At 40.8% G+C, this 25,853-nt stretch overlaps 1 protein-coding gene across 1 annotated transcript; it reads right to left on the bottom strand.

Annotated features, from left to right (window-relative positions):
• Nucleotides 1-7,274: 7,274 nt before the first annotated feature.
• On the bottom strand, nucleotides 7,275-19,255 carry LOC102123428 (membrane-spanning 4-domains subfamily A member 6E-like). Its single transcript, XM_074012554.1, is given in 9 exon segments — nucleotides 7,275-7,446; nucleotides 8,234-8,334; nucleotides 10,551-10,757; nucleotides 13,223-13,250; nucleotides 13,252-13,279; nucleotides 15,642-15,722; nucleotides 15,725-15,776; nucleotides 17,701-17,861; nucleotides 19,154-19,255. Coding segments are annotated over 9 exon segments (720 nt in total). The 5' UTR covers nucleotides 19,164-19,255; the 3' UTR covers nucleotides 7,275-7,394.
• Between the last annotated feature and the right edge of the window lie 6,598 nt (nucleotides 19,256-25,853).

Here is a 25,853-nt window from a genome sequence, read left to right on the forward strand (position 1 = left end):
CTAGAAGAAAGGGGTATTATTTATAGTCCTAGTCCCTTAGTTCTCCTAAAAACATATGTTCAAAGACTAGGAACTTTGAAAAATAAAACAGGCACTTGGGGAGATTGATGCATCTGACAGCGCCAGGAGGTAGACAATCCTAGGCAGACAGGGGCAGGTGTCTGGTGAATACCACCTTTAATCCAAAGAGAGTTTAAAGCCTGAAAGCCAAGCTACAAGTCTCAGATAAATCTGAGGCTGGATTGAGAACCTCTCTTCCCATTTGGCATGCTTTCCTCTAATTGGTCCCCACCCTTCACCTATTTTACATGTACCTACACTTCCATAATTGGCCTTTTACATTGTCATGCCCACTTTTGAGTGGTGTCTTTGTTTTAGCCTTTTTTGCATACTCACAAACTAATCAGCCTGTACTCCTCCATTCTGAGCCCATAAAAGCCAGGGACTCAGCCACATAGGAACTGCCCACCTCTGGGTGAGAGAGACCACCTGACTTTGGGTAGGGGACCATCCTTGTAACCCCCTCTATGCTGAGAGCTGTTTTGTCACTTAATAAAATTCTTCTCCGCCCTCCTCGCCCTTCAATTGTCAACATAACCTCATTCTTCTTGAACATGGGACAATAACTCAGGACCCATTTAATGTGAGTACTAAGGCTGTAACACTGTGGCCTTCTCCCCTTTGCCAGTGCAAGGCAGCCACCCCATGCAACAGGAAGCAGTAGCAGGACTAAACTAGTGAGTCCATTGAAAGAAACAATGGCCATAGCCTGGCCAACATGGTGAAACCCTGTCTCTACTGAAAATTAGCCAGGTGTGATGGCGTGCACCTGTAGTTGCAGCTACTCGGGAGGCTGAGGCAGGAGAATTGCTTTAACCCAGAATGTGGATGCTGCAGTGAGGTCCTCCAGAGTGTCCTGTTGGTCGAGGTCCAACTGCACAGTAGTGGTCTTTATGGTAAGCCAGTAGATGAATACTTTCAGGATATCTACTTGGGGTATTTGGGACTGCTGCCAGTAGCCAATTAGGTCTACAAATTGCTGCTTTTGTGTGTGTGTGTGTGTGTGTGTGTTTTTTTTTTTTTTTTTGAGGGAGTGGGGAGAGAAAAGAAAAGGTCAAAATCTAGACAATCATCTTTGTAATGAGAGGCTTTGCTCCTTTCTGAATTATGCCCAGGAGTTTTGTTAGTTTCACTTGGGTATCATTAAGTCCTTGTATCTTGCCTGTGTTAAAGGCCTAGCTATGTTGCTGCATGTGGATCAACAGGGTATCTAGTCCTTGTTGGGCAGTGCCTCTGTCTGAGCCCACTAAGATACCATCAATATAGCAGAAGGACAGAGCTCTCTTCATTAGTGGGACTGTCTGTAAACCAGGCCCATCTCTGCATGGCAGACAGCTGGGAGCTTAGGTGGCCTTGCCTGTGCATGTGCTCTACTGTATTGGTGGTGGCTGTTCTCAGGTCACTGTGAGGGATGGGGTCTGCAGTAATGTGGCCACGTGGTGCCCCTCTCCCTCACTAAGTTCTACAGGATTGCCTTCTTTATCATGCTTACCTCTGAAGTCTGCAGTGAAATATTATTAAAACACCCATACATTCTCAGTATAATTACACCTTGGTAATGATATATGTTACACTGTGAGATCGTATTTCCTTGTGTTTTAAATATGATTTTTCAGAGATCGAAGAATATCTGAACATTTTCCCATTTCTTATTGCTCTGGTTTGGTTTAGATCAAAATCTTTTAAAATAAATTTGTGAGCATTCCCTTTTTTAAACAATCTTCTGAATATTTTGAATATTTCAATTGTCTATTTTTTAGTATCACATAACTCACTTCTCAGGGCATAGTGTTTTATTTATTTAGTCATTGTTTAATTTTGTATGTATATTTTAAATATTTCTTCTAATATATTTAATATTTATTTTAAATAGTAAGTATTCTGTATTCAATTTTATTTTGATTACTAACATATCAAAGTTTAAATGTTTTATGGTATATTTTTCTTTCTACTCACCATGCTTTAATTTTTAAATTTTTTAAATATCTTTTATTCTAATTGAGAATATTAAAAACTTATCATAAGTTGATTCTCAAGATAATATTAAAGTGCTTTAATTTCAAAAAGTGCTTTTTGTGACATCCTAATTTTATTCCACTTTTTTATCCACCCCCACCCCATTCTCTGCACTCTGGGTGAATTGAAAGAAATCTTTTCTCCTCTCTAATCCTGGCCTCCCCTCTTCCCATAGCATGAATGTGAGGGGCATCTCAGGAAAAATTCTAATCTAATATTTTTCTCAACCCCTTAGTTGCAGTTGGGGGGAACTATTATTTACACATGCCTCCAAGCCATTGCCACAGTGGCCCTACTGGTCCCAGAAGCCACCAAATTAACCCTGGCGAATGATTCACACCCCACATAACATGGCAGGATTACTGTCCTCTAGGGGGAGCCTTTGGCTAACAGACAGCCGGCTCCCTAACTATCAGGTTCTGCTGTTAGAGATTTCCACGGTTGAGTTAAACACTTGTTCTCTCCTAAACCCAACCACTTTCCTTCCAGCGGAAGCTGGGGAAACTGAACATGACTGTGAACAAGTTATAATACAAACCTATGCAGCCAGAGAGTATCTCAGGGAAACTCTCCTAGAAAATCCCGACCAGACCCTCTTCACAGATGGGAGTCCTTTTGTAGAGCAAGGAATCCACAAGGCAGGATATACAGTAGTCACTGTAAATGACGTCTTTGAAAGTGTGTGTCTCTCTCCAGCCACAAGCACTCAATTAACTGAACTGATTTTGCTTAAATTAAGCAAAATAAAGGTAGGTAACATTTACACTGGCTCCAAGTATTCTTCCTTAGTTCTCCATGCTCGTAGTGCCATTTGGAAGGAAAGGCACTTTCTTGCTGCTAATGAATCTCCTATAAAATACCACCAGGAAATCAGCAGGTTTCTTATCCTCAGTTTTCCTTCCATGAGAGATAACAGTGATGCATTGTAAGGGACATCAAAAGAGAAAAGATGAAGTAGCCAAAGGAAATAGGTTGGCTGATCAGGCAGCTAAGTCAGCAGCAAGGAAACCCCAAGACAACTATGGACTTCAAGCCCCTCTAATCTGGGAAGGCCCCGTAGAGAAATTAAACCTCAGTACTTCCCTGCAGAAATAGAATGGGCCACTTCTCGAGTGTATACTTTCCAGCCCTTAGGATGGCTACAGTCAGGATGGCAAACTCCAGTTGCCAGCCTCCAGTCAATGGAAAGTCCTTAAAATCTTTCATCAAGCTTTTCACTTGGGAAAGGATAAAACTTACCGATGTGCCGAGAGATTGTTTTCAGGAGAGAACTTACCAAAAACAGCCAAACAGGTTGTTAATGCTTGTGAAGTCTGTCTTAAAAATAATCCCTTCAACAGGTGGCTCCTTCCTCCTCAAACCCAAAGAACAGGAAGCTATCCAGGGGAGGACTGGCAGACAGACTTCACCCACATGCCAAAGATGAAGGGCATCCAATACCTCCTGGGATGGGGAGATACTTTCACCAGCTGGGTAGAAGCATTTTCATGCCATACAGAAAAGGCATCTGAGGTAATAAAAGTGTTAGTTAATGAAACAACTTCCCACTTTGGTCTACCTAAGTACCTCCAAAGTGACAATGGCCCCTTGTTTAAGGCAGCTGTCACACAAGGATTCTCAAAGGCACTAGGCATACAGTATCATCTGCATTGTGCTTGGAGATCCCAGACCTCAGGAAAGGTAGAGAAAACAAATGATATTATCAAAAGACAGCTCAGAAAACTGTCCCAAGAGACTCACCTTCCTTGGGTTACTCCTCTCCCCATAGCCTTACCGTGGGGAAGAAATACACCTTCAAAATTAGGTCTGAGCCCTTTTAAGATGCTGTATGGATGGTCTTTCCTTACCAATGATTTTCTATTAAATTAGGAAATCTCTGAGTTGGTTGAGCATGTAACCTCTCTGGCTCCTTTCCAGCAGGAATTGACACAGTTAGCAAAAGTCCAGCTCCGAGAAATCGGATTACCTTTCTTTAACCCAGGAGACTTGGTATTGGTGAAACTCTCCTTTCTCTCTCTTCCTGACCCCAAGCTGAGAAGGGGCCTACACTGTTCTTCTTTCAACTCCCTCAGCAGCAAAAGTTACAGGTATTAATTCCTGGACACATCCCACTCCAGTCAAAGCCTGGAAAGCTGAGAGAGCAATCCCTGACAGCCCAGAGGAACGTCCTGGATATCAATGACAAAAAATAAGAGATCTTAAGCTGAAAATCAGAAAAGATAAGTAAACAAGTAAGGGCTACCCATCTTACTCAGTCCCACCTTTACCTCACCAGATACTTTGTGTCATTTCGACATTTCCTTTTGGGATTCGCCACCAGATATTAGAACTTCTTTTTAACACACATTTGCAGGGAGATTTTAATTATGCATGGGATTACATTTGTAACTTCATAGAACCCAAGGAGAAATTCTCTGTCTTGGTGAGTAAAAGTTTTAGATGGAAATTATCTACTATACCACCTTTGCGGGAATTGTTATACGCACTCTACTATTTGCAATACAACTATGCATTGTGGCACCTGCAATGTGGAATTCCGGTTGGAAAATTCCAATTGCTGTAATATTCTGCCTAATTATCATCTTTATAATAGAATTAATATTACTGGAAAACTTTTGCCAATTATCTACTACACCCCTTTTGTGGGAATTGTTATATGCACTCTACTATTTGCAATACAACTATGCATTGTGGCACCTACAATGTGCAATTCCGGTTGGAAAATTCCAATTGCTGTAATATTCTGCCTAATTATCATCTTTATAATAGAATTAATAATTTCTGGAAAACTTTTGCCAAAGTTAACACTAAAGTTACTCTAGCCACCCAATTCAATGACATTTATGCAAAGAAAAATGTTGCTTTTATATTAACACTTCTGGTAAAGTAAGCGACACCTGGTGGAGGCAGACTAGTATTACAATCCATTAAAATGGCTAACAGGTATCAAACTCTACTGGCATGGTTATGGCCTATAGTACCCCTACTAATAATGGTAATCTTAACACTCATATTCAAACCCTGTATTATAAACCTTCTTGTAAAATTTCTCTCTTCTGGCCTAGAAGCAGTCAAACTTTAAATGGTGCTGCAGGCAGAACCACACATGGACACGCCTTTCTTCTGAGGACACTTAGATTGAACTCAGGAGGAGCCCTAGCTGCTGTCCCCACTCGATGCCCCATTTTCAGCAGGAAGTAGCCAGAAAGAGCCATTATCCAACACCCTCTAACAGCAATTAGGGTTACTACTCCTAAGGGGAGAAATAATACAGGAGCTAAAAAGAAATTATTTAAGCACCTAGTGAGGGTAAGGGAGTTCTCGGTAAGATTTTCCTTTTATTAAAACGCAGCCCCCAAATCATTTCTTGTCTAGCAAAAGCAGCCTGAAAAATCAAGCTGCAAGAATAGATAAGCAAGCTGGAAGCTTGCAAAGGTGAATGCCAGCAGCTGTGCCAATAGAAAGGGGAACTTGGAAGCCAGGTATATTAAACATGGAGGTTCCCTCTTCCCTTTTCTTTGTTACCATGTGTGCAACAAAAAAGCAGGCAATATGGTGCTGGCCAGGTGGAGACCCCATCTGCATAATAAAATATTAGGGTGGGATGGCCAGCACTTCCCATGCTATGTAAATGGCACACCTGGTCCAACCAATCTACTATGTCTGATGTAAATCAGACACAACCTCCTCAAACTCATCTATAAAACCAACCTCATCTTGCCCCAAACCCAGAAACCCATTCAGGACCCCTTCCTCTGCAAGAGGAAGCTCTCTTCTTTCTTTTAGCCATTAAACTTCTGCTCTTAACTCACTCCTTGTGTGTCCATGTCTTCAATTTTCTTGGCATGAGACAATGAACCTCTGGTATTATCCCAGACAAATGACAATGCTTCAGTGGTCCTCTCCTTGGCAGAAGGTGGCACCATGTGATTAATAGTGGGGAGGTGGATTTTCAAAGGAAGGACATTCTGTCTTTTCTCTTTCTCTCCCTCTCTCTCTCTTTCTCTCTCTCACACACGCCTGTTTACATTCTTTTAGGCAGAAGATGATATTCTTTATTCTGTGCTTATGTAACAGTTAATGTCCTGTATATATCCTTAATTTCATTGTCATCTCTGTTTTCCTCATTTGCCTATAAATATCTTGAAGCCTAATCATGTATCTTATTCACTTTGGTAGCCCTGGCATCAAGCATAGTGTTTGGTATCCAATAAGTATCAATAAAAGTTGAATGTCCACAATAGGCAAATAAATGAAAGAAATGGTGTGTGTCAGTGGGGGGTGCAAAGGACAGGGAGAAGACATAATGAATCAGAACTTAAAGATAAAGCTAAAATCAAAGAAACTGACAGTTCCATTTGAGACTGGAAAAAAAGAGCAGAGAAACTCTCTGAGTATCAGGATATCTGATACACTGAGCATGAAGTATGACCCCTGCTATAGAGGGTCAGAGCAAGGGAAATATGACAACATCTTTCAAAGAAATGGAGCTTATGTAAAACTGAAATACTTTTTTACACGTGTGTGTGTGCGTGCATGAGCGAGGTGAGGCTTAACATTTATACTCGAACAATTAGTCTTTCTTATTTTGAAATAAGGAAATAAGTATGAACTGGTTGTCTCTTCATAACAGATAAGTATTCCTGGTTAGCATTTGTTCACTCACTAGTTTTGTTTGAATATTGGTGAGGAGAAAATTGAGTTAAAATTTGGGTTTATGTCTGTCATTGTTGATTTATTCTGTGTTTAAAGGAAAAAACAACAAAATAAGTATTAAAATAAAATATGCACTCAAAGATTTTATTTTGAAGCCAGCTACCTTCAAACACTCTGAGACTTCATTATGGGGTTTGCCTTTATGCACTAATGAGTAAAATACATGGGATAAATCAGTAGCACCTGTGACAAAAGAGTCTGAGCACCACAGCAAATCAGTTAACTCCTGTTGACAATTGAGGGGTATAAGAAAAAGCTGTATCCTTTGCTTCACCATGATCCATTGAATCATCATTCTGCCTAGTTTTCTGGGACATGTCTAAGACTATTTGGCTAGCCTAGTAAATGGTAATTTACAGCCCCGCGCTTTTGCTGAAGTCAATATCAGGCAAACCAAGAGATCCCCCAATGAACACATATCATAAATGACAGTGAAATACTTTTTTAAAACAAATATTCATTACTTTAAATGCTTACATTTAGGAAACTCAAGTTCACCTTTTTATAATGGTTAGGTTTTCCATATTATCATAAAAATCAACTTTCCAATTAATATTTCTCCCTTTTTTCCCCAAGAAGTCAATAGCTCTTCATATCCAGCATCATGAGTCATCTCTGGGGACAGGAGTAACTGTGAGGCAGGAAAAGCACACTCTAGAAGAAACAAAGTATGTTAGGTCTTCAGACTTTACTCAGGTTCAAGATAGATGTATATATGCCATTTTTCCAACTGTATACATAGAATTCTTAGCTAATCCAAGATAAGTAGAACAGATCACTAGGTTCTTCAAATAATTGCAATTTATCAGTCTAGTCTTCATTCTATTCTCTATAATAAAATTCTGGATAAATCAAGGCTTTCAAATTCAGTTAAAAAAAGCCATAAGTCCGTAGGGGTGGTATCTCTTGGAATTTGATTCAACAGTACATTTTTAATATATCTTTTAAAAGGAAAAAGAATTTTAAAATCACCAGAAGGAAAAGCAGAGCATAAGACATTCACTGGATCCAGTCACATGTGTAAAGGCCCTTTACCAAGTCAATACTATTAAAGAGACTAGGGGTTGTGGCAGAAATTGTTTCTGCTTAGAAGGGAGGCAAGCCCGGTTCTAGTGTCCTCAGCACAGGCACAAACTCATAGTATAATGCCAGGGAAGTCATTTAACTTCCCAGAGTCTCATTCCCTTCATTGACAAAATGGGAAATTGAACCAGTTGATTTCTCATTTGAACTATTTTCATATCCAGTGAACTCTCAGCTTGTCAGCTACTCAATTGCCATCTGCTTTTCTTCTCTGTCTTCCATCACCATTTAAACGACCTCCCATGTGTATCTCATGACTGGCTGATTGTTCCTTCTGCCACTCTTGGTGACGTACTCAACACAGTGCAGAGATAAGATACACTAGGCAAGATTAAGCGAGGCTGGCCAGCGCACTCACCCAGGGAAGTCAGACACAGTCTGTTTCCACCGCAGCACAGCAGTGAGCACAGCTAGGCAGAATTCCAGCAGAGTGCAAATCAGCATCAGAGACAGAGTTCCCTGAAAGTCAAGAAATAAAATATCGGTGGTGCTTGGGTCAGCCGAAGCTTTCATGCCTAGCTGAGAGGTGACCACAGAGAAGAAGACCACCTCAACCGTTAGAGAATGAAGTAACGACACCATCAGGAAAACAAAACTGCTCCTCCTCACAAATGTCTTAATTCAACTCCTTCACTCATTCATTTGCTTGAGAAGGGAAGATGAGTAGTAACTAAATCAACTAATCCACTCCATCCTCTTGTGTCTTACTTCTTTGAGACGTAGATAGTTGTGATGACATTGTTCACTCAGTAAGAGAGCAGAGTGGTGTAATAACTACCAGGACTGAGAATCAGCAGCTCCGTTCTAGTCTCACCTTTACTGTTGAGTAGCTGTGTAAGCCTGGACAAGTCTCTCTCTTTCTCTGGCTCCTGTTTCCTCATGTATCAAACATGCCTACTAACATTTATTTCTCAGAGATTTGTGAGGATCAAGGAGGTTTTGGCTGTGTAAGCCCTTTGTAAAATTCAGTATTGACATCCCTGTCTATGTCTCCGAACCCCTTTGGATGTTTTTTATTTTTATTGTTGTTTATTTTTTATTTTATTTATTTATTTATTTATTTATTTATTTATTTGGTGGCTTTAAGACTTGGAAAAAAACCGTGAAGGTAGTAAACTGTCAGAGTTGCTAATCACCAACATCAACTCACAAGGATGGGTTCTACCATTTCTGTCCTGAGACATTCTTTGTGTAGAACTGGCCATCTGATAATAAAGGGAGATAATTTGATCACATGAACTTTTGTTTTGTGGTATTTACACACAGTTAAAGAGAAGATACACCTTGTGTCCATTACCTTAGAAATAGTTCCAGCAAGCAAGCTCAACAGAAGCTCTCTTATTTCCAATGTAAAATCATCCCATCATCTTTATCACTACCAAATTTCTCTCAAATTTCTCTCCAGAATTTTTCCCAAGGTAGAATTGGCTGTGCCCGGTGTTAATTTGTGCCAATTACTGTCAGCCTCATTTGCATGCACTTTTTCCTCATTATACCATTACCTTGGGAGGAAGGCCTACTTTATAATGGATGCTGTACAAGCATGACTTTGACCAGACCTTTCTATGCATCCATCTTCCAGCTGAATTTTTGGCTGATCTCATTTTTATGATTGCAGGACAATAAATATTCTGCAACTTCTTTACTTTTATGTTGCCTGTTTTCCTCTCAGTGTATTGCTGACCATGCACATACCCCTTAATCTTTCAACTTCAGACATACTATTTCTGTTAGCCAAACTTAATTGTTTTTCTTCTTCCAAAGAGAGAATTCTCCTGCAATAATTATCAGTTACACTCTCCATTTCCCTGTATTTATTTTTTTTATTTTTATTTTTTTTTTGAGATGGAGTCTCGCTCTGTCACCCAGGCAGGGGTGCAGTGGTGCAATTTCGGCTCACTGCAAGCTCTGCCTCCTGGGTTCACGCCATTCTCCTGCCTCAGCCTCCCGAGTAGCTGGGACCACAGGCGCCCGCCACCTCGCCCGGCTAATTTTTTGTATTTTTAGTAGAGATGGGGTTTCACCGTGTTAGCCAGGATGGTCTCGATCTCCTGACCCCGTGACTCCCTGTATTTCTTATCTCCTGATTTAATGTATCACACTTCTTTCAGCTATAACAAAAAGCAATAATAATGTTACCGTCTCACCTGATTAGTATTATTCATTATTGTAATCATTAGAAGGAGAAGCCCTTACCATCTAACCCCCTATTTCCTATTCTGTTTCTTCGTCTTTAGTCTGATGTCTTTTTAGACCAAACTGACCCCCTACCACACACACATACCACATTTCCTTGTTGGCATTTTCTGATCACCCAGATCTTTCTGCTCTGTTTGCCAATCTGAATTCACCACTCTATGTACCAACATTCTCAGTTTGACAAACTTGTAATTTATGCCTCCAAAATTAGATTAGTTTAATAATTAAGAAACTCTACAAACAATAAGTTTTAGTTTTTCATCATCAACCTTATTTGACATTTTCAATTCCACTCTATTAGTATGTAATCCCCTTAATCTCATCCATGCAGTCCTCCTTTGATTTACATAACCCTGGCCTTCCTCCATATGCCCGAACCAGAATTAACAGAGAGATTTTCAAAGGAAGGAATAATAAGAAATCAAGGCTTTCAGAAACCTCATAAAATTAGAACACCCCATCTAAAAAATGCTTACAGCCAGACTGGCTTTGGCTTTGTAGCAGTCCGTGGTGTAAGGCAAATTATAATCATCATAAGAAAGAAGTCTGGTTGGTATATTCCTTTTGTCCAACTCACACTGCAGTGAGGCGGGATTTAATGCAGCCAGGTTGACAGACAGAAGAATGAAACCCACCAGGGCGGACAGAGCACTCAGAATGCTTCCAGCCAGGCTGCTATGCACCTGAAAGAGACATGCTGGTTAAGGATCATTCCCAATGAGCTACGAATTTCTCTCACCCCTTTTTGCCATTACATTGCAAGTTATTCCCTTATCTGTCTCCCTCAGGAAGGCTGGGAAGGATCGTTTCTTGCTGTATGCCTCTCCATTGCCCAGCAAAAATCTCAGAATCTGCAACGTAAAACTTGGCTGAATGAATGAATATATGAACTGGTTCCCCTTAAACAGGACCTCAGTGGTGTGGTAGAGAATGTTACTCTCCTAAATTCTTTCCCTGGGACAGATAGCAGGGCCTCCACTAGGCTTGCCTGGAAAATTACTATAAGTGTGACCAAAAGCAAAGGTGGCAATGTACCAGATGCAGTTTCTCTCTTGGCCAACTCAGAAATCCCTCGTGCAAGCATCAACCATACAGAAAAGGTGGATGGTGTATTAGCATGGTGCAAAAGTAATTTCGGTTTTTGCCACTACTTTCAGTGGCAAAGCTGCAATTATATTTGCACCAACCTAATAGCTCACGCATGAGTGCCCATTGCCTCTCTCAAAAGCACACCTCTTAAGGATGAGTGAGGGGATGGTTCTGAGTCTCAGGCAGGCCCTGGAACCTGGGCAGGCATTGATTGGCCACATTGAGTGCAGTATGGGGTGGCTGTGGGCAGTCGTCTAGGTGCAGGCCCAAGGATGGTGTAATGTGTGGGAGGCAGTGGGAAGTACAGGAAAAAGGTCTAGATTGTATGTCAGAAAATTGAGGTCACAGTATAGACTTGACCCAGCTTGTTCCCTTGGGTAGTCAGTTTCTTGGTTTTAGTTTGCACTCTGGTTCTCATTTCTACATTTGTGAAACGAAGGGAGTAAATAAACTGACCTCAGAAGTGACTTCCTTTACTCCAACTCACACAGAAAAGAGAATTGAGCTAAGAGCATTCTGAAAGCTATAGTTACAGGTAGGCAGGCTCCAGGGCAAACCCAACAGCCATGCAGTAGAGAGTTATTTAATCCGATATGGGCACTTCTTCTTTTAGGAACTCACCAGTTGATGCTCTGGGACCCCAATTTCCCAACATAATGACTGACTCTATACTCTTGGGCCTCCTAGTAGCCAGTAGTAGTCCTGATGCCTAGAATATATATTTCTTAGAATAAGCTAGATTTGTCTTGAGATGGCACTCTTCTTCAGTCTCAAAAAGGGCTGGTACAATGTGTGACAAGAGTAGAACTCACTAAAGCCTCGATGTTTCTGGTGAGTGTGAGCCCACCCCGAGACCACATCCTGCATCCTTGAGCTTCCTGCATGTTCATTGTGGGATTGTTCTATGGAGTAAGAGGCCCATATATTTCCTCCTAGAAGTTTGGAAACATTACTCTTGTATGAGGCTACTCAGTATGGTTGCCAGTAGCCACATGGGCAACCTATATTTGAAGTAAAATTAATTAAGATTTAAAATTCAGTTGCACTATCCATATTTCACATTGTCGATAGCCACATGTGACTGCCATGTTGTACAGTGCAGCTGTAGTGCATTTCCATCATCATAGAAAGTTACATTTCATTTCCATCATATTGCACAGCACAGATCTAGTGGTCTGGATCGTAACTGAGGGTTCCAAATAATAATTAAATACCAACGAGGGAAAGAAAAACAACTGGCATTTTTCTGGGCATTCTCTCTAACTTCCTCATTGGCTTTGGGAGATTTTTGTAGCCAGAGTTTCCAAATTGAGTTTCTGTGCAATTAAATGATATGACATTCTCTCACATAATCTCCAACATTAATCCTTTGAGGGATATAGGATTGAGTGAAGACTTAATGAAACTTTACAGACAAGAAACACTTCTTGTTATAATCCAGCTTTTCTCTCCCTACCACTTCCAACTCTAGTTTTTGCTGGAATAAGGGATAAAGGCAGATAAAGCTTTTTTTTTTTTTCTTAGCCAATACAAATGACTAAGGACAACTTTTAGGGTGCAAGAATTTATACTCAAACAAAATAAAAGTATTATCTTTCTGGTGAGATAGATGAAAGAATGAGAGATAGTACTGCACATAAACAGCACGTTGACTCGATTTTTTCAAGGGTGGTAACACCTGGGCTTAAACAGTGAACCCCAACAAATAGGCCTCTTTATAACACTGTCAGCTCCCTTGCCATTGAAAACCTAAATTTGAAGGCCAATTGTCACCAAAACAGCATCATAAATAAGCACAATTTTTCTGTGATAGATTCTTGGACACTGGCTGAAGGGATATTATAATTCCTTGAATGCAGACTTTGATGTAGGGTGCAATAATTGGAGAAATGTGCTCTGAACAAGGACACAGAGGTTCCAGGCCTGGCTCCTAACTCTAACAACTGACTGCTCTGGAACTGAGTTTTCAACTTTTCAAAGTAGAAAGACTGACCTTAACGAGTTCTGTCTAAGTTTCATTTTGATCCATTGGGTTGTGGGTTATAGTTCTTATACTTACCAAAAGTTTGGTTAACCTTTTCTCTGTGATAATTGATAGAGAGCCAGAGATGACAAACTGAGATAAAAGAGAAAATGATGAGGTCAGTTTCCATGTAGAGAGTAATTGCGATGTTACTACCACAATATTTATAGAAAACTCATGGGAAAAACCCTGGGGAACAAATGATCAATGAGGTAATATCCATTTAAAGACATAGATTTATCCTGTTTGCCCCTATAGTTTTCAGATAGCAACAGAAAAAAAAAGATAGCAGAAATAGATCCAAATAAACAAAATGAGGATCTTAACAGCCAGGAAATAATATTCGTTTTCTTAATGAAATGAGAAAATTTTGGCTTAAGATGTTCTTTAGAGAAGGACATGAAAACAATGGTATGGAAAGAGAAAAGAATTGGAGAGAATCATGTGGTTTATGTCCATCGTTATATTGATGTGATGCATCACATTTGATTGTATATGTTGAACCATCCTTGTATTTCTGATATAAATCTCACTTGATCATGGTGAATGATCCTTTTAATATGTGGTTGAATTCAGTTTGCTAGGATCTTGTTGAAGATTTTTGCATCAATGTTCATTAGGGATATTAACCTGTAGATTTCTTGTAATGTTTTTATCTGGCTTTGATATCAAGATAATGCTGGCCTCATAAAATGAGTTTGGAAGTATTCCCTCCTCTTCAATTTTTTGGAAGAGCAGAAAAGTGTTGTTACTAGGTCTTCTTTAAAAGAAAATAAAAGATGGGAAAAGCTAACAGATATGGGAGGTCAGAGACATGGATCTTACATTGCTGGCTCCCCAGGCTAAGGTAAAATGGTCAAGGAGAACAGAAGGAAAGACAGGAATGGATGGCAGAAACTTTCAAGGTTGTGTTTACAAAATGAAAGAAATTTTTTTTCATCCTCTAGAGTATTCATGATCTACAGATTTAGAGCCATTAAGGAACAGAACATTCTTTGACAGTTAGAAGAAAGGGGGACAAACACCAAAGAAAAATTGTGATTCCTGTAACCCAGGCATTTAGTTACTTGTCTATATAGACAAATGCCAAGTCTATAAAATATGGACTAGATGCCTCTTCAGAGGTGGACTGTGCTTAGTGACTTGCCTTTAAAGAATGGGTTATAGAAAGAGGAAGGAAAGAAGTAGTAACTTTACAGCGGAGAAAGCAATAGTAACTTTAGTAGTTAGTAGTAGTAACTTTACAAAGGAGGAACCTTTACAGAGGAGAAACCAACAGTGGTCTGTTGACTGTCTTTCCTCCCACAACCTTCCTTTCTTCCCCATTTTGGCTTCAGTAAAGCTCCATGATCAAGGTAAATTGTGTCAGTGACAACACGCTGATATTTTTCTGATGTTTAGACTTGGGTGAATTTTTGGCTGAGGACAGCAGAGGTAAAGCACCATTTTCTAAACATCAGAAAAATATCAGACAGACCCCAATTTAGGAACATTCTATAAAAATCGCAGCCAGTACTACTTCAAACTACCAAAGTCCTCAAGCAAAAGGAAAATCTGAGAAAGTCTAGAGGAGCCTGAGACATCATGACCAAATGTAATGCAGTGTAATGTAGTAGCCTTGCATGGATCTTAACATAGAAAAATGTCATTTGTGGAAAACCGGTGAGATCCAAATCCAAATGAAACTTCTGTTAATAAAAGAAGACAAATGGATATGATAGACAAACAGGTGAACTTCCTGATGCATCAAATAAACAAATGTAAAACAAGGGCTAATGACGGGTACTGAGGTGCAGGAAGTTGAAGGAAAAAACATCTTTTAAGGAGAAGCTTAATTATGAGAAAGCCTCAATCTAAGAGAAAGCAGTTCTTTGAGAAAAGGACTACTAAGTCGTTTTGAAACCCCAGAGCTGCAGCTATTTCAGAGGAATTTCCAGCCCATCACTGGGACACAGACATCTGCTCAGCCTTCCCTGGGAATCCGTCAATGCAGTAAAAGCATTTTCAAAATGCTCAGAGGTGTCAGTTCCCCTTCCTCCACGGTCCCACAAGCATCTGTGTGGTTTCTCTGTGAGTGTATGATGTTTTCCATTGATGCTTTTTTTTTAATATAAAAAGTTCCTTCCCAACTTTATCCTAATTCATGAATGTTTTGCCTAAACCCGGAGAGAAGTCACTAGCTTCATCATAGCTCAAGATGATAAGGTGAAAAATAAGATGATCTTCAAAAGAAATGCATATTTGAGTCTGATAAGAAATTGATCTAAAATCAGGAACGCCCTGCCATCCTACCCCACTCAATCCTCCCTGAACTACACACACAAGAGAACAAGTTTCACCATTGACTCCTTGCTCCCGGCAGATCAAACATAGCAAGGTGGCAGGTGTAGAGTTTACGCTATTGACATCTCCCTCCCCTCTTTGCCCCATGCTTCCCTCCTCAGAAACTACTCACCAATAAGGGTGCTATGAATGGGTAAGCAGACTTCAACAGCATAGAAATCACTTGGGTAAAATTTGGAGAGAAGGAAGCAGATGCCAAAATGATTCCCAAGCTCAATACCTTCACACCACACAAGATCTGGATAGTCTGTGGAAAGAGAAAGGAAGATTGAGGATTAAAACCAGCATTTGTAAAGACATGGCCAGGCTGGGCACGGTGGCTCACGCCTGTAATCCCAGCACTTTGGGAGGCCAAGGTGGGTGGATCACCTGAGGTCAGGAGTTCGAGACCAGCCTGGCCAACACAGTGAAACCCCGTCTCTACTAAAAATACAAAAATCAGCCGGGCGTGGTGGTGTGCACCTGTAATCTCAGCTACTCTGGAGGCTGAGACAGAAGAATCGCTTGAACCGGGAGACGGAGGTTGCAGTGAGCTGAGATTGTGGCATTGCACTCCAGACTGGGTGACAGAGTGAGACTCCATGTCAAAAACAAACAAACAACAAACAAAAAAACAGGACTTTTTTGCCTCTCCCATGGCGCTAATGCATTATCGCCTTCTGCAGGATCCCAGTGAGGATACAAACCCTGTGGAAACTCTGGAGTGAGAAACAAGAAAAGACACCCTGGAGGGTGTGCGGCTCTGCCACAGAAGCCACAGTCTCGGGGTCTGGCAGGTGCTCAGGAAGGCGTCTGCATTTCTGCCTCTCAGGCCCTGGTCTGCTCACGGCGCCTGCTTCCAGCTCGGAGCAGCTGCTGGGATTTGCTTTGCCAGTTCTCAGGACTTCTGAGTGCATGACTAGTAACTCTCTTTCTACCTCTCTGAGAACGGGGGGCACCTGGAAGCCCTCACTTTCTCTGAAGGATTGGCGGTTCAGAAGTCCTTCCCCTCATCTCCCAGACTCCACTGGCCATGGAATTTGCCCCTCTGGTCACCTCCTTGGAAACTGCAGTTCACAAACCAAAAGCTGAAGTTCTGGAAGCTCTATTTTTTATTTTTAACTTTTATTTTAAGTTCAAGGGTAAAAGTGCAGGTTTGTTACATAGGTACTCTTGTGTCATGGGGGTTTGTTGTACAGATTATTTCATCACCCAGGTATTAAGCCTAGTACCCATTGGTTATTTTTCCTGATCCTCTCCCTCCTCCCATCATCTACCCCCTGAAAGGCCCCAGTGTGCATTGTCCCCTTCTATGTGTCCGTGTGTTCTCATCATTCAGAAGCCATCACCCTTAGCAAACTAACAGGGACAGAAACCAAATACTGCATGCTCTCACGTCTAACGGAAGCTCTGTCTTAGGAGGTAGTTTCCCTCCTGGACGTCCACCTCAGAGATTCACAGCTCTATTATCATTTACCAAGAAGTTTTCTAGACCTTATGTCACATGAGCCTCACAGAAACCCACGTGATTGTACATGAGGCAAGGAAACCAGTCCCACCAGGCCCTGAAATCCAGTCAAATGGAGTGCCTCACCTCAGATCAGAGGCAATTCTAGAAACCAAAACTCTGCGTTTCCCTCCCAATCCAAGATAGATCCCTTCTTTCTCTCCTCCCTTCATGCAATACAGCTTCTTTAATAAACTCTGGATGAGAGGAGAAACAGAGAAACAAAAGGTGAATATCATTTCCATTCTCAAAAAGGTAAGGAGAAAAGAGGGAGAGAAAGTAGATTTTTTCTGTAGTTTACAGTAAGGGAAAAATTCCTTGCAAAGAATCAGTGTGGATTATTAAGCATGCAGTTGTGAAATACAGAAAAATGTATATACAATGTATAATTATTTACCACCATTACTTTTGTAAAAGAAAATATAGAGAAGCACTGTACTGCAACAAGACAAAGACAACAACAGAAAATCAGTTCCTCATCTTCAGAATAAGGGAAAAAACATTTCTAAGACAACCTCTTGTGGAAAAGTTCTGGGACAGTTTTCTCCAAATGGCTTCTACTCCAAAGTCCCTCTGGTAAAACTTAAGGGTCTCCACACTCAGGACAGATGACCAGTCCCAAGACATACATCATCTCTTCCCGCTTCCCCCAACCCCTCTCCAACATGTTCTGAATTAGATTTACCCCAATAACTTTGACTTCTGCCTGTAGACGTGTCTTCAGGCTATCCTGCCCCTGGTTGGTGAATTCGGGTTTCTCTGCTTGGGAGAAGTTGATGACATTTGATGGGAGCACTATCACGGTCTCATTGGGAACAGGTTGTGATGTCATGATGGTGTTGCCAACTATGGAAGAAAAAGTAGATTCAGCTCTTAAAAAGTACAGAGCTCCCAGGTTCTGGCTGCAAAACTGGTAAGTCAGTTTCTGCCAGTTAGTCCAGACTTGGCCTGTCTGTTAGAGAAAGAAACTGGTAGTATGGAACAGTGAAAACTACACAACCTTGGTTTCCTGAGGATTTTTCCATAATGTTTGACACAGTCCATTATAGATAATAAACACATCACAGGGTGGCAGCAATGTGAATCTTGAGAGGCCCCAATGTCCAGAGGCAAAGGGTCACACAAAATTTGCAATATGCAGCAATGTCTCTTTGCCCAGTCCTACTGACAACAACTGTATTGCCATTTATTTGATGAATTTTTTAGACAACTGCACTCTGCTCATTTTTGTCTATTAGCATTCATCTTAAATATGTTTATCATATTTTACTAGACATGCTCTTAGTTCTTATGCAGTGGTTTTAATCCTTACCACAGCTCTGCATGTTAGTAAGTTAGCAAAAACATGTAATAAATAAGAACACTGAAAATAAAGTTTGAGTTATGAATGCAAGTAATATACATGCTGCATATATGTGTGGCATAGAGTTAATGCTGAAGAAATATTTGCAGTTATCCTTATTGTTCAACCCTGTTCACACGGCTGGGAAGTTGTAAAGCCAGTTTTGGATCTCAACTTTCCTTGAATCTGAAGCCTCCGCATAAATCTCTAGATCATTCCACTTCTTCCTACCTTCCCACCTGGCAATGCCAGCCCGTGTCTGAGTTTACTTAGGTTGGAGAAGCAGCTACATGTAGTGGTACTTCCTACCTTCCCACCTGGCAATGCCAGCCCGTGTCTGAGTTTACTCAGGTTGGAGAAGCAGCTACATGTAGAGGTATGAAAACAAGTCTTGGAGTCATAACACATAGGCTCGCATCCTGGATCCTCCTCCGGTTAGCATTAAGACCACATTGGCTGTGGTATTTGTTGCTGAGCTCAGCTTGGATCTCTTTTCACTGCACCATTCTCAGCCCACAGACTGCCCAGTGTGCAAATGGCCTAAGAACATTTGAAGAGACAAGACCTCTGCTCCCATTAATTACACAGTCTTAGGTAAGTGACTCACAAACATCATGCAGTTAGAATTCAGAAGAAACAGAGTTAAAACCAGATACTCCTCCCATTTGCCCACTCTATTTCCAAAGTGCTCTAGTGTCTCTTAACTGCTGTCAATGAGTTTCAAGTCAAATTACTCCTCTAATGACGTCACAGCAAGGGAACGGTGAGATGAGAAAAGACTTTCAGCATTATCTACCTGTGGCCATTGGTTCCAGCTGAGTCCTCAGAAACTCCCAGGAGGGAGCTAGAGTCTGTCTGGGTTCTCAGATAGTCCCATCAATGATTTCTACATACCTTCATCTTCTGAAAGTCATCAGCCCTTTCTTATTCCAGTGTTTGCAGCCATACAGGATGTGCAACTTACAGGTTGTAAATTTGTGAAATATGCCTGCACTTCCTTTTCTATAAACTTCTAGCAACTTCAGGAAAATCACAAAAAGAACCAACTTATGACTGAGAGTTCAGGCGTCACAGAGCTTTATGTGTGAATTGCCAGTTTGAGACTTACAAGTGCCCTGTTATTCGTCCAGTCTGTTCTTGGAGCCTCATTTTTCTAATGTGTTAAATAGAGGAGCAATACCAACACTGGAGAATTGTCATAAACATGAGCAAAAATGCTTATAAAAAGCCTATGCTGCTTTGAAGCTTTCAATCATATGTAACTAATAAAAGTAATATTGCTAGTCATCATAACATAGATAAATAACAATATTCCATCGTATATAAGTAACCATAATAATCACAGCAATAATGACAATATGCTTTCAATTAACATTTAATATATAGCTAATACATAGCTAATAATATAATAATATATAGTAATATACAGCTAATAATAGTGATATAGAACTTTCCTAAAAATTTTTTTGTTTGTTTGTTTTTTTAGTTTTGTTTTTCTTTTTTTTTTTCTAATTCCCCAAGCTCTTGGCAGGTTGAAAGCAGCCTTTCAACATCATTGCCCAACTGCTGCCTACTCTAAAGTCATCTTCTTCCTCTGGCTGCTTTCTTTCTCTAGCAACATCTTTGCCCTCCAGGAAGGTTGGGCCCCTCTAGGGAAGTATTGAAATATTGAAATGGAGAAGGAACAAATGGGAAAGATTCAGCAGGACCTAAATGAATTCAGCAAACTCATATGCAGGCTGGTTTTGTGAGGACAGAGCCACTGTGCCCTTTAAACCCTTGGCTGGGCATTCTTTTGAAGCTGACCTCAATGTATCAGGCAAGGAAACCAGAGCTAGCCAGGGCGATGGCAAAGCCCCACCCTGCCAGCTTCCTTCCTCCTTTCCTTGGAGGAGCTGCCAGAATGAACCCAGAAACACAACCTGAACCATCACCGTCACCTCAGAGGGCCATGGGTTCTGCACTTAATTCCACACATTAACTCTTCTGTTGAAGAAAGGAGTTAAGAAACACCATTCAGAAGGCTGGATTCGTTCTCAGCATCAGAATGACACAGACATTACGAAATGTAATTGGCTTGCCTTGAGTTCTAACAGTGAGTCTGAGAGGGGGAATGGACTCACCCAGAAAGCCTGGGGAAGGGGCAGAATCACCTCCAGCCTCGCTCACCCGCGCTCCTGGTGCCCCTTCCCCTTTCACAGAGTGCCGGCTGTGTTTCCGGTGGGTGCCCTGCATCTTTGCCACCCTCACAGCATCTGTGAAACAGTGGAATGCAGCTCTCCTCCTGAGCTTTGATTAAAAGCTCTTTTGGTCTCTCTTCAGGAGCAATCATACCCCCTTTCCCTTCCGGGGAATGTGCTAATAAACCAGTTAAAGTTGCCTACCCAAGCAAAGACTCCCTCTCCAGTCTGTGCTATTTAATTTAAAATGATTTCTGAGTTTTAAGGATTATGTGAAACAACAGGTATAAGGTGCTTAGCACAGAACCCTACAGAATTTGACCTAAAAGTGGTCTTTTGACTGTCTTTCCTCCCCCAACCTTCCTTTTTTTCCATTTTGGCTTCAGTAAGTTCCAAACAAGATTCCTCTTGTCTTTCAGCTTACACTCATTCAGCCTTTTACATTCCCAGTTTTTTCCAGAGTCTGAGCTCCACCGACCTAACTAGAAGGGAGAAGTTATATATCAATAACACATTCTGATTAATAATATTATTTATCAATAACACATTCTGATTAATAAGCTAGGACAGGTTTCTCAAATAAGCTACTAATGCCATTTTGGACGGGGTAATTCTTTGTGGTAGGCGACTATCCTGGGCACTGTAGGATGCTTACTGGAATCCTTGGCCTATGCCAGCACAACCCCACCCTATGCGTAAGAACAAGAAACATCATCAGATATTGTCAAATGTCTCTTGATGGAGGGAGAACAAAATCTCCTCACATCCATGTTGAGAACCACTGACCTAGGAGCAAAAGGGTTTTGTGTCTTCTGTGTAAAGGCAGGTGTGCAAGAAACAAAGCAATATTCTCTTTAAATCAATTTTTAATTTTTATTTTTAAAATGTTAAATTGTTGTATAAAACACGTATAATTCATTATCTTGACCACTTTTTAGTGTACAGATCAGTAGTATTACTTATGTTCACATTGCTGTGTAATAAATCGCTAGAACTTTTTCATCTTGCGAAACTGAAATTGTACACCCATTGAACAACTACCCCTCTCCTTCCTGTTCCTAGTCCCTGGTAACCACCATCCTACTTTCTGTTCCATATTCATTCTATGTCTACTTTGGATACTTCAAATGAGAGTGATACAGGAATACCAGGGTCCTTGGTCTCGTGCTGTTTGGATAAACGACATGGAGACACATGGAGTGGTTTTAAGGAGCAGATAATGTAATAGGCAAGAAAGAAGAGAGAAAGAAGAAAACAGCTCCCGCATACAGAGACAGAGGGAGGGGGTCTCCGAACAAAGAGAAACCCCGTGTAGAACAGAAAAGTAGTTGGTTATATTGGAGGCTGGAAGAGGTGGTGTCTGATTTGCATAGGGCCCAGGGGATTGGTTTGACCAGGGGTGTCATTCATGTTGCCCTTTCACCTTAGCCCTTTAATATGCAAATGTGGGTCACCATGATGTCCTGAACACATGTGAGTAATCTGGAGGTGGCCATCACACTGGCACATGTGGTGACAAGGAGAAGACGGCGGGAATCGCCATGTTGCCCATTTCAGGTGGACCTAGTTTCTACTCACCAGCATTTGGACGTCAAAGCTTGCCAGCCTGGCTCTTTAAGTTGCCTTTTCTGTTAGAAAAGAAATGGTTCCAGGGGTTGCTTCTTATTACAGGAAAATTTCCACTGAGAAACTATAACTTTTCTAGCTGCTTAGGAATTATTTCTTAATAACTTCTTCATTAAGAGGAATCATACAGTATTTGTCTTTTGTGATGGCTTCTTTTACTTAGCATGAGATTGAAACTGCCTTTGCAGAATTATGACTGAGACAGTGGAAGAGATCTAACTTAACTGACTCTATCTTGCTTCTAACCTCCAAGCTGTCCTTGTTCATTCCTCGGGGTAGGCTGAACTAACTTTGGGAGAAACTTCGTTTATAGTTTAAACAAAGATGATCAACAGCAGACCTCCTTCTTGCCTGGGGATTAGATTGCCTTTGTAGGACAAACATTAGCCACAGGATTAGAAATTATGGTTGAGGAGTCATGCAGCTGGAGGCTACAAGATTCTGACCCTCCCTAAACTGCTCGTAAAATCAGTGCTTGAGATATTTTGCAGACCCTTCCCTTGATGGATCTGCTGGCACCACCCAGATCAATAAACTGGCTCATCTGATCTTCTAGCCCCCACCCAGGAACTGATTTAGTGCAAGAAGACAGCTCCGACTCCCTATGATTTCATCTCTGACCAATCAGCACCCCTGGCTCACTGGATTCGCCCCACCCACCAAGTTATCCTTAAAAACTCTGCTCCCCAAATGCTCCAGGAGACTGATTTGAGTAATAATAAAACTTCAGTTTCCCACGCAGCTGGCTCTGCGTGAATTACTCTTTCTCTATCGTAATTCCTCTTTCTTGATAAAGCAGTTCTGTCTAGGCAGCAGGCAAAGTGGACCCCTTGGGCTGTTACAAGATCCCCAAGTTTCATCCATGTTGTAGCACGTGATAGGATTTCCTCTTTTGTAAGGCGGCTTACAGTTTCATTGTATGTATATACTACATTTTCTGTATTCATCCATTGGTCCACATTGAGGTTGCTTCCACCTCTTAACTATTATGAATAATGCTGCAATGAATATGGGTGTGTAAATATCTATAAGAGATCATGTAACTCATAGATATTTATTTCTTTAAAGTTAGTTTCTGGAGATTTATTGTGTTCCTTTGGTTGGGCCCTGTTTTCCTATTTCTCTGTATGCCTTGTGATCTTTTATTAAGATTCAGGCATTTGAAAAATACACCCGACCTCCTCCAGTCATTACAGACTGGCTTCATACATTGGAAGACCTTTATTGGTTAGCATAGCTAGAGATTCTAGGGGCCCTTCAAGCTTTTTCTGGGCTTGTGTGTGTCATTTCCCAGTTAAAGAGGTGTGCTTGCTTCCTGTTTGGAGCCTGGAACCTCTTTCTCCCCCTGGTGTCTGCCTATAGTACTACAATCTCCCTAGTGCAGAAACAGGGTGCTTGCCTTTGTTCTCAGAGGCCCCCAACATGGCCTTCAAACTCTGCACTCTGAGTCAGGCAAGACAGAAACCAGTGCCTTGGGCAACCCCCCAGAAACCCAGAATGCTGGACTCATGGCCCACTCCTTTTGCCTCCCTAAGGGAGAAGCTGGGACTTAAGTGTTTTCTCCAGATCAAGTCTCACTGTATCAGGGTGAGAGAGGTTAGGACGAGTAAAATACCACGACTTTTTCTACTCATTTTGATGCATCTTTTCCTGGCTCTGCACTCATCTGAGGTGCTCCCTAGTTCCTGTGGCAGAGATCAAAAACAGATATTTATGTTTGACAACAAAGAAGTTAGAGATAACATTTGGTGTTTCTCTAACAATATATACAACTCTCTGTGCACATTCTCCATAAAATATCTCTTGTTCCTGCAGGTCCATGGGCAAGACCCTCTCCCTGGCATTTCTAGTTCTAGGGATCCCTCCTTAGAGAATAGGAAGGCCTTAACTCTTTGGACCCAAAACAACTATCTGAGTTTTTGTTTCCCAGGTCCCACTTACATCTCAGCTTTCATTTCCCACTTTACAACTCTCTCCTTCAGGACCAGGGGAATCTTCTATTCCCTGAGGACATCTGTCCTTCTCTTATTTATCGTGTTTCCCCCTCCATTCCATGATGACCCTCATACCCTGTACTCTAGGAACCCTTCTCTTTTGATATATCTTTCTGAAGCATGTATCATCAACTTTTTAGTGAGATATTATTCTTTGGATTGCTGGAAAACAAAAGCTAGAAGCTAGTAAGCAAAATCTCCTTTTCCTTCCTCCATTACTATATTCCTCTGCCTCCTCCACTTATCACTTCCTTTGCATACATTATCTTAAGAAAAGTACTAAGAAAGTCTTAAATGCTTGGGATAGAAAAGAAAAAATATTCATATGTTTGCAAGACTTTTAATCTTTCTTATAATCTCCACTGGATACATTAGTGTTGGGCAACAGGAAGTCCTCAGTTGAAAACACAGCCTGGCAACTATTCCAGCATTCAAGGGATCCAGAGAAGGAGGGGCTAATGTTCAGCATAAGCTATTTCATAAAAGTGACTGTGATTTCTCATACATGAGAAGTTTCTTCCTATAATGAAGGAAAAGAGGGAAGTGTGAAAGAAAGAAAGGAAGAAACATTGTCCTCAAAGTGACAATTAAGCAAAGTGAACCGTGTGGGCTCTTTGTGAGGAGGAGGAATCAACAACTAGAAAGAGTCATCTGGTTCTGGCTGATCTCTGCAGCAAGCGGGTGTTTTAACAAGATAAAACCTTATTTGTTTTATCTTGTCCCTACAGGCTCTTTTTTATTCCATATGAATTTTAAAATGTTTTTTTTTCTAAATATGTGAAGAATGTCAATGGTAATTTGATGGAAATAGCATTGAATCTATAAATTACTTTGGGCAGTATGGTAATTTTCATGATATTAATTCTTCCTATCCATGAGCATGGAATGTTTTTCCATTTGTTTGGCTTCTCACAGATTTTCTTGAGCAGTGGCTTGTAGTTTTCCTTGAAGGGGTCTTTTACTTCCCTTGTTAGCTGTATTCCTAGGTACTTTATTCCCTTTGTAGCAATTGTAAATGGGAGTTCATTCATGATTTGGCTCTCTGCCTGTCTATTGTTGTTGTATAGGGATGCTGGTGATTTTTGCACATTGATTTTGCAATCTGAGACTTTGCTGAAGTTGCTTATCAGCTTAAGAAGTTTTTGGATGACCCATTTGTTATACCTTATACAAATATTAACTCAAGGTTAATTAAAGACTTAACTATAAAACTGAAAACTACAAAAACCCTTGAAGAAAACCTAGGCAATACCATTCAGGACATAGGCATGGGCAAATATATCATGATGAAAATATCAAAAGCAATTGCAACAAAAGCAAAAATTGACAAATGGGATCTAGTTAAACTAAAGACTTTCTGCACAGCAGGAGAAACTATCATCAGAGTGAACAGACAACCTACAGAATGGGAGATAATTTTTGCAACTATCTATCTGACAAAGGTCTAATATCCAGTGTCTATAAGGAACTTAAACAAATTTACGAGAAAAAAACCCCATTAAAAAGTGGACAAAAGGCACAAACAGACACTTCTCAAAAGAAGACATTATGCAACAAATGTATGGAAAAAAGCTAAACTTCGCTGATCATTAGAGAACTACAAACCAAAACCACAGTGAGATACCATCTCATACCAGTCAGAGTGGTGATTATTAAAAAGTCAAGAAACAACAGATGCTGGCAATGCTGCAGAGAC

Source organism: Macaca fascicularis, chromosome 14 (genome assembly GCF_037993035.2).
Source record: "Macaca fascicularis isolate 582-1 chromosome 14, T2T-MFA8v1.1".
Taxonomy (NCBI): domain Eukaryota; kingdom Metazoa; phylum Chordata; class Mammalia; order Primates; family Cercopithecidae; genus Macaca; species Macaca fascicularis.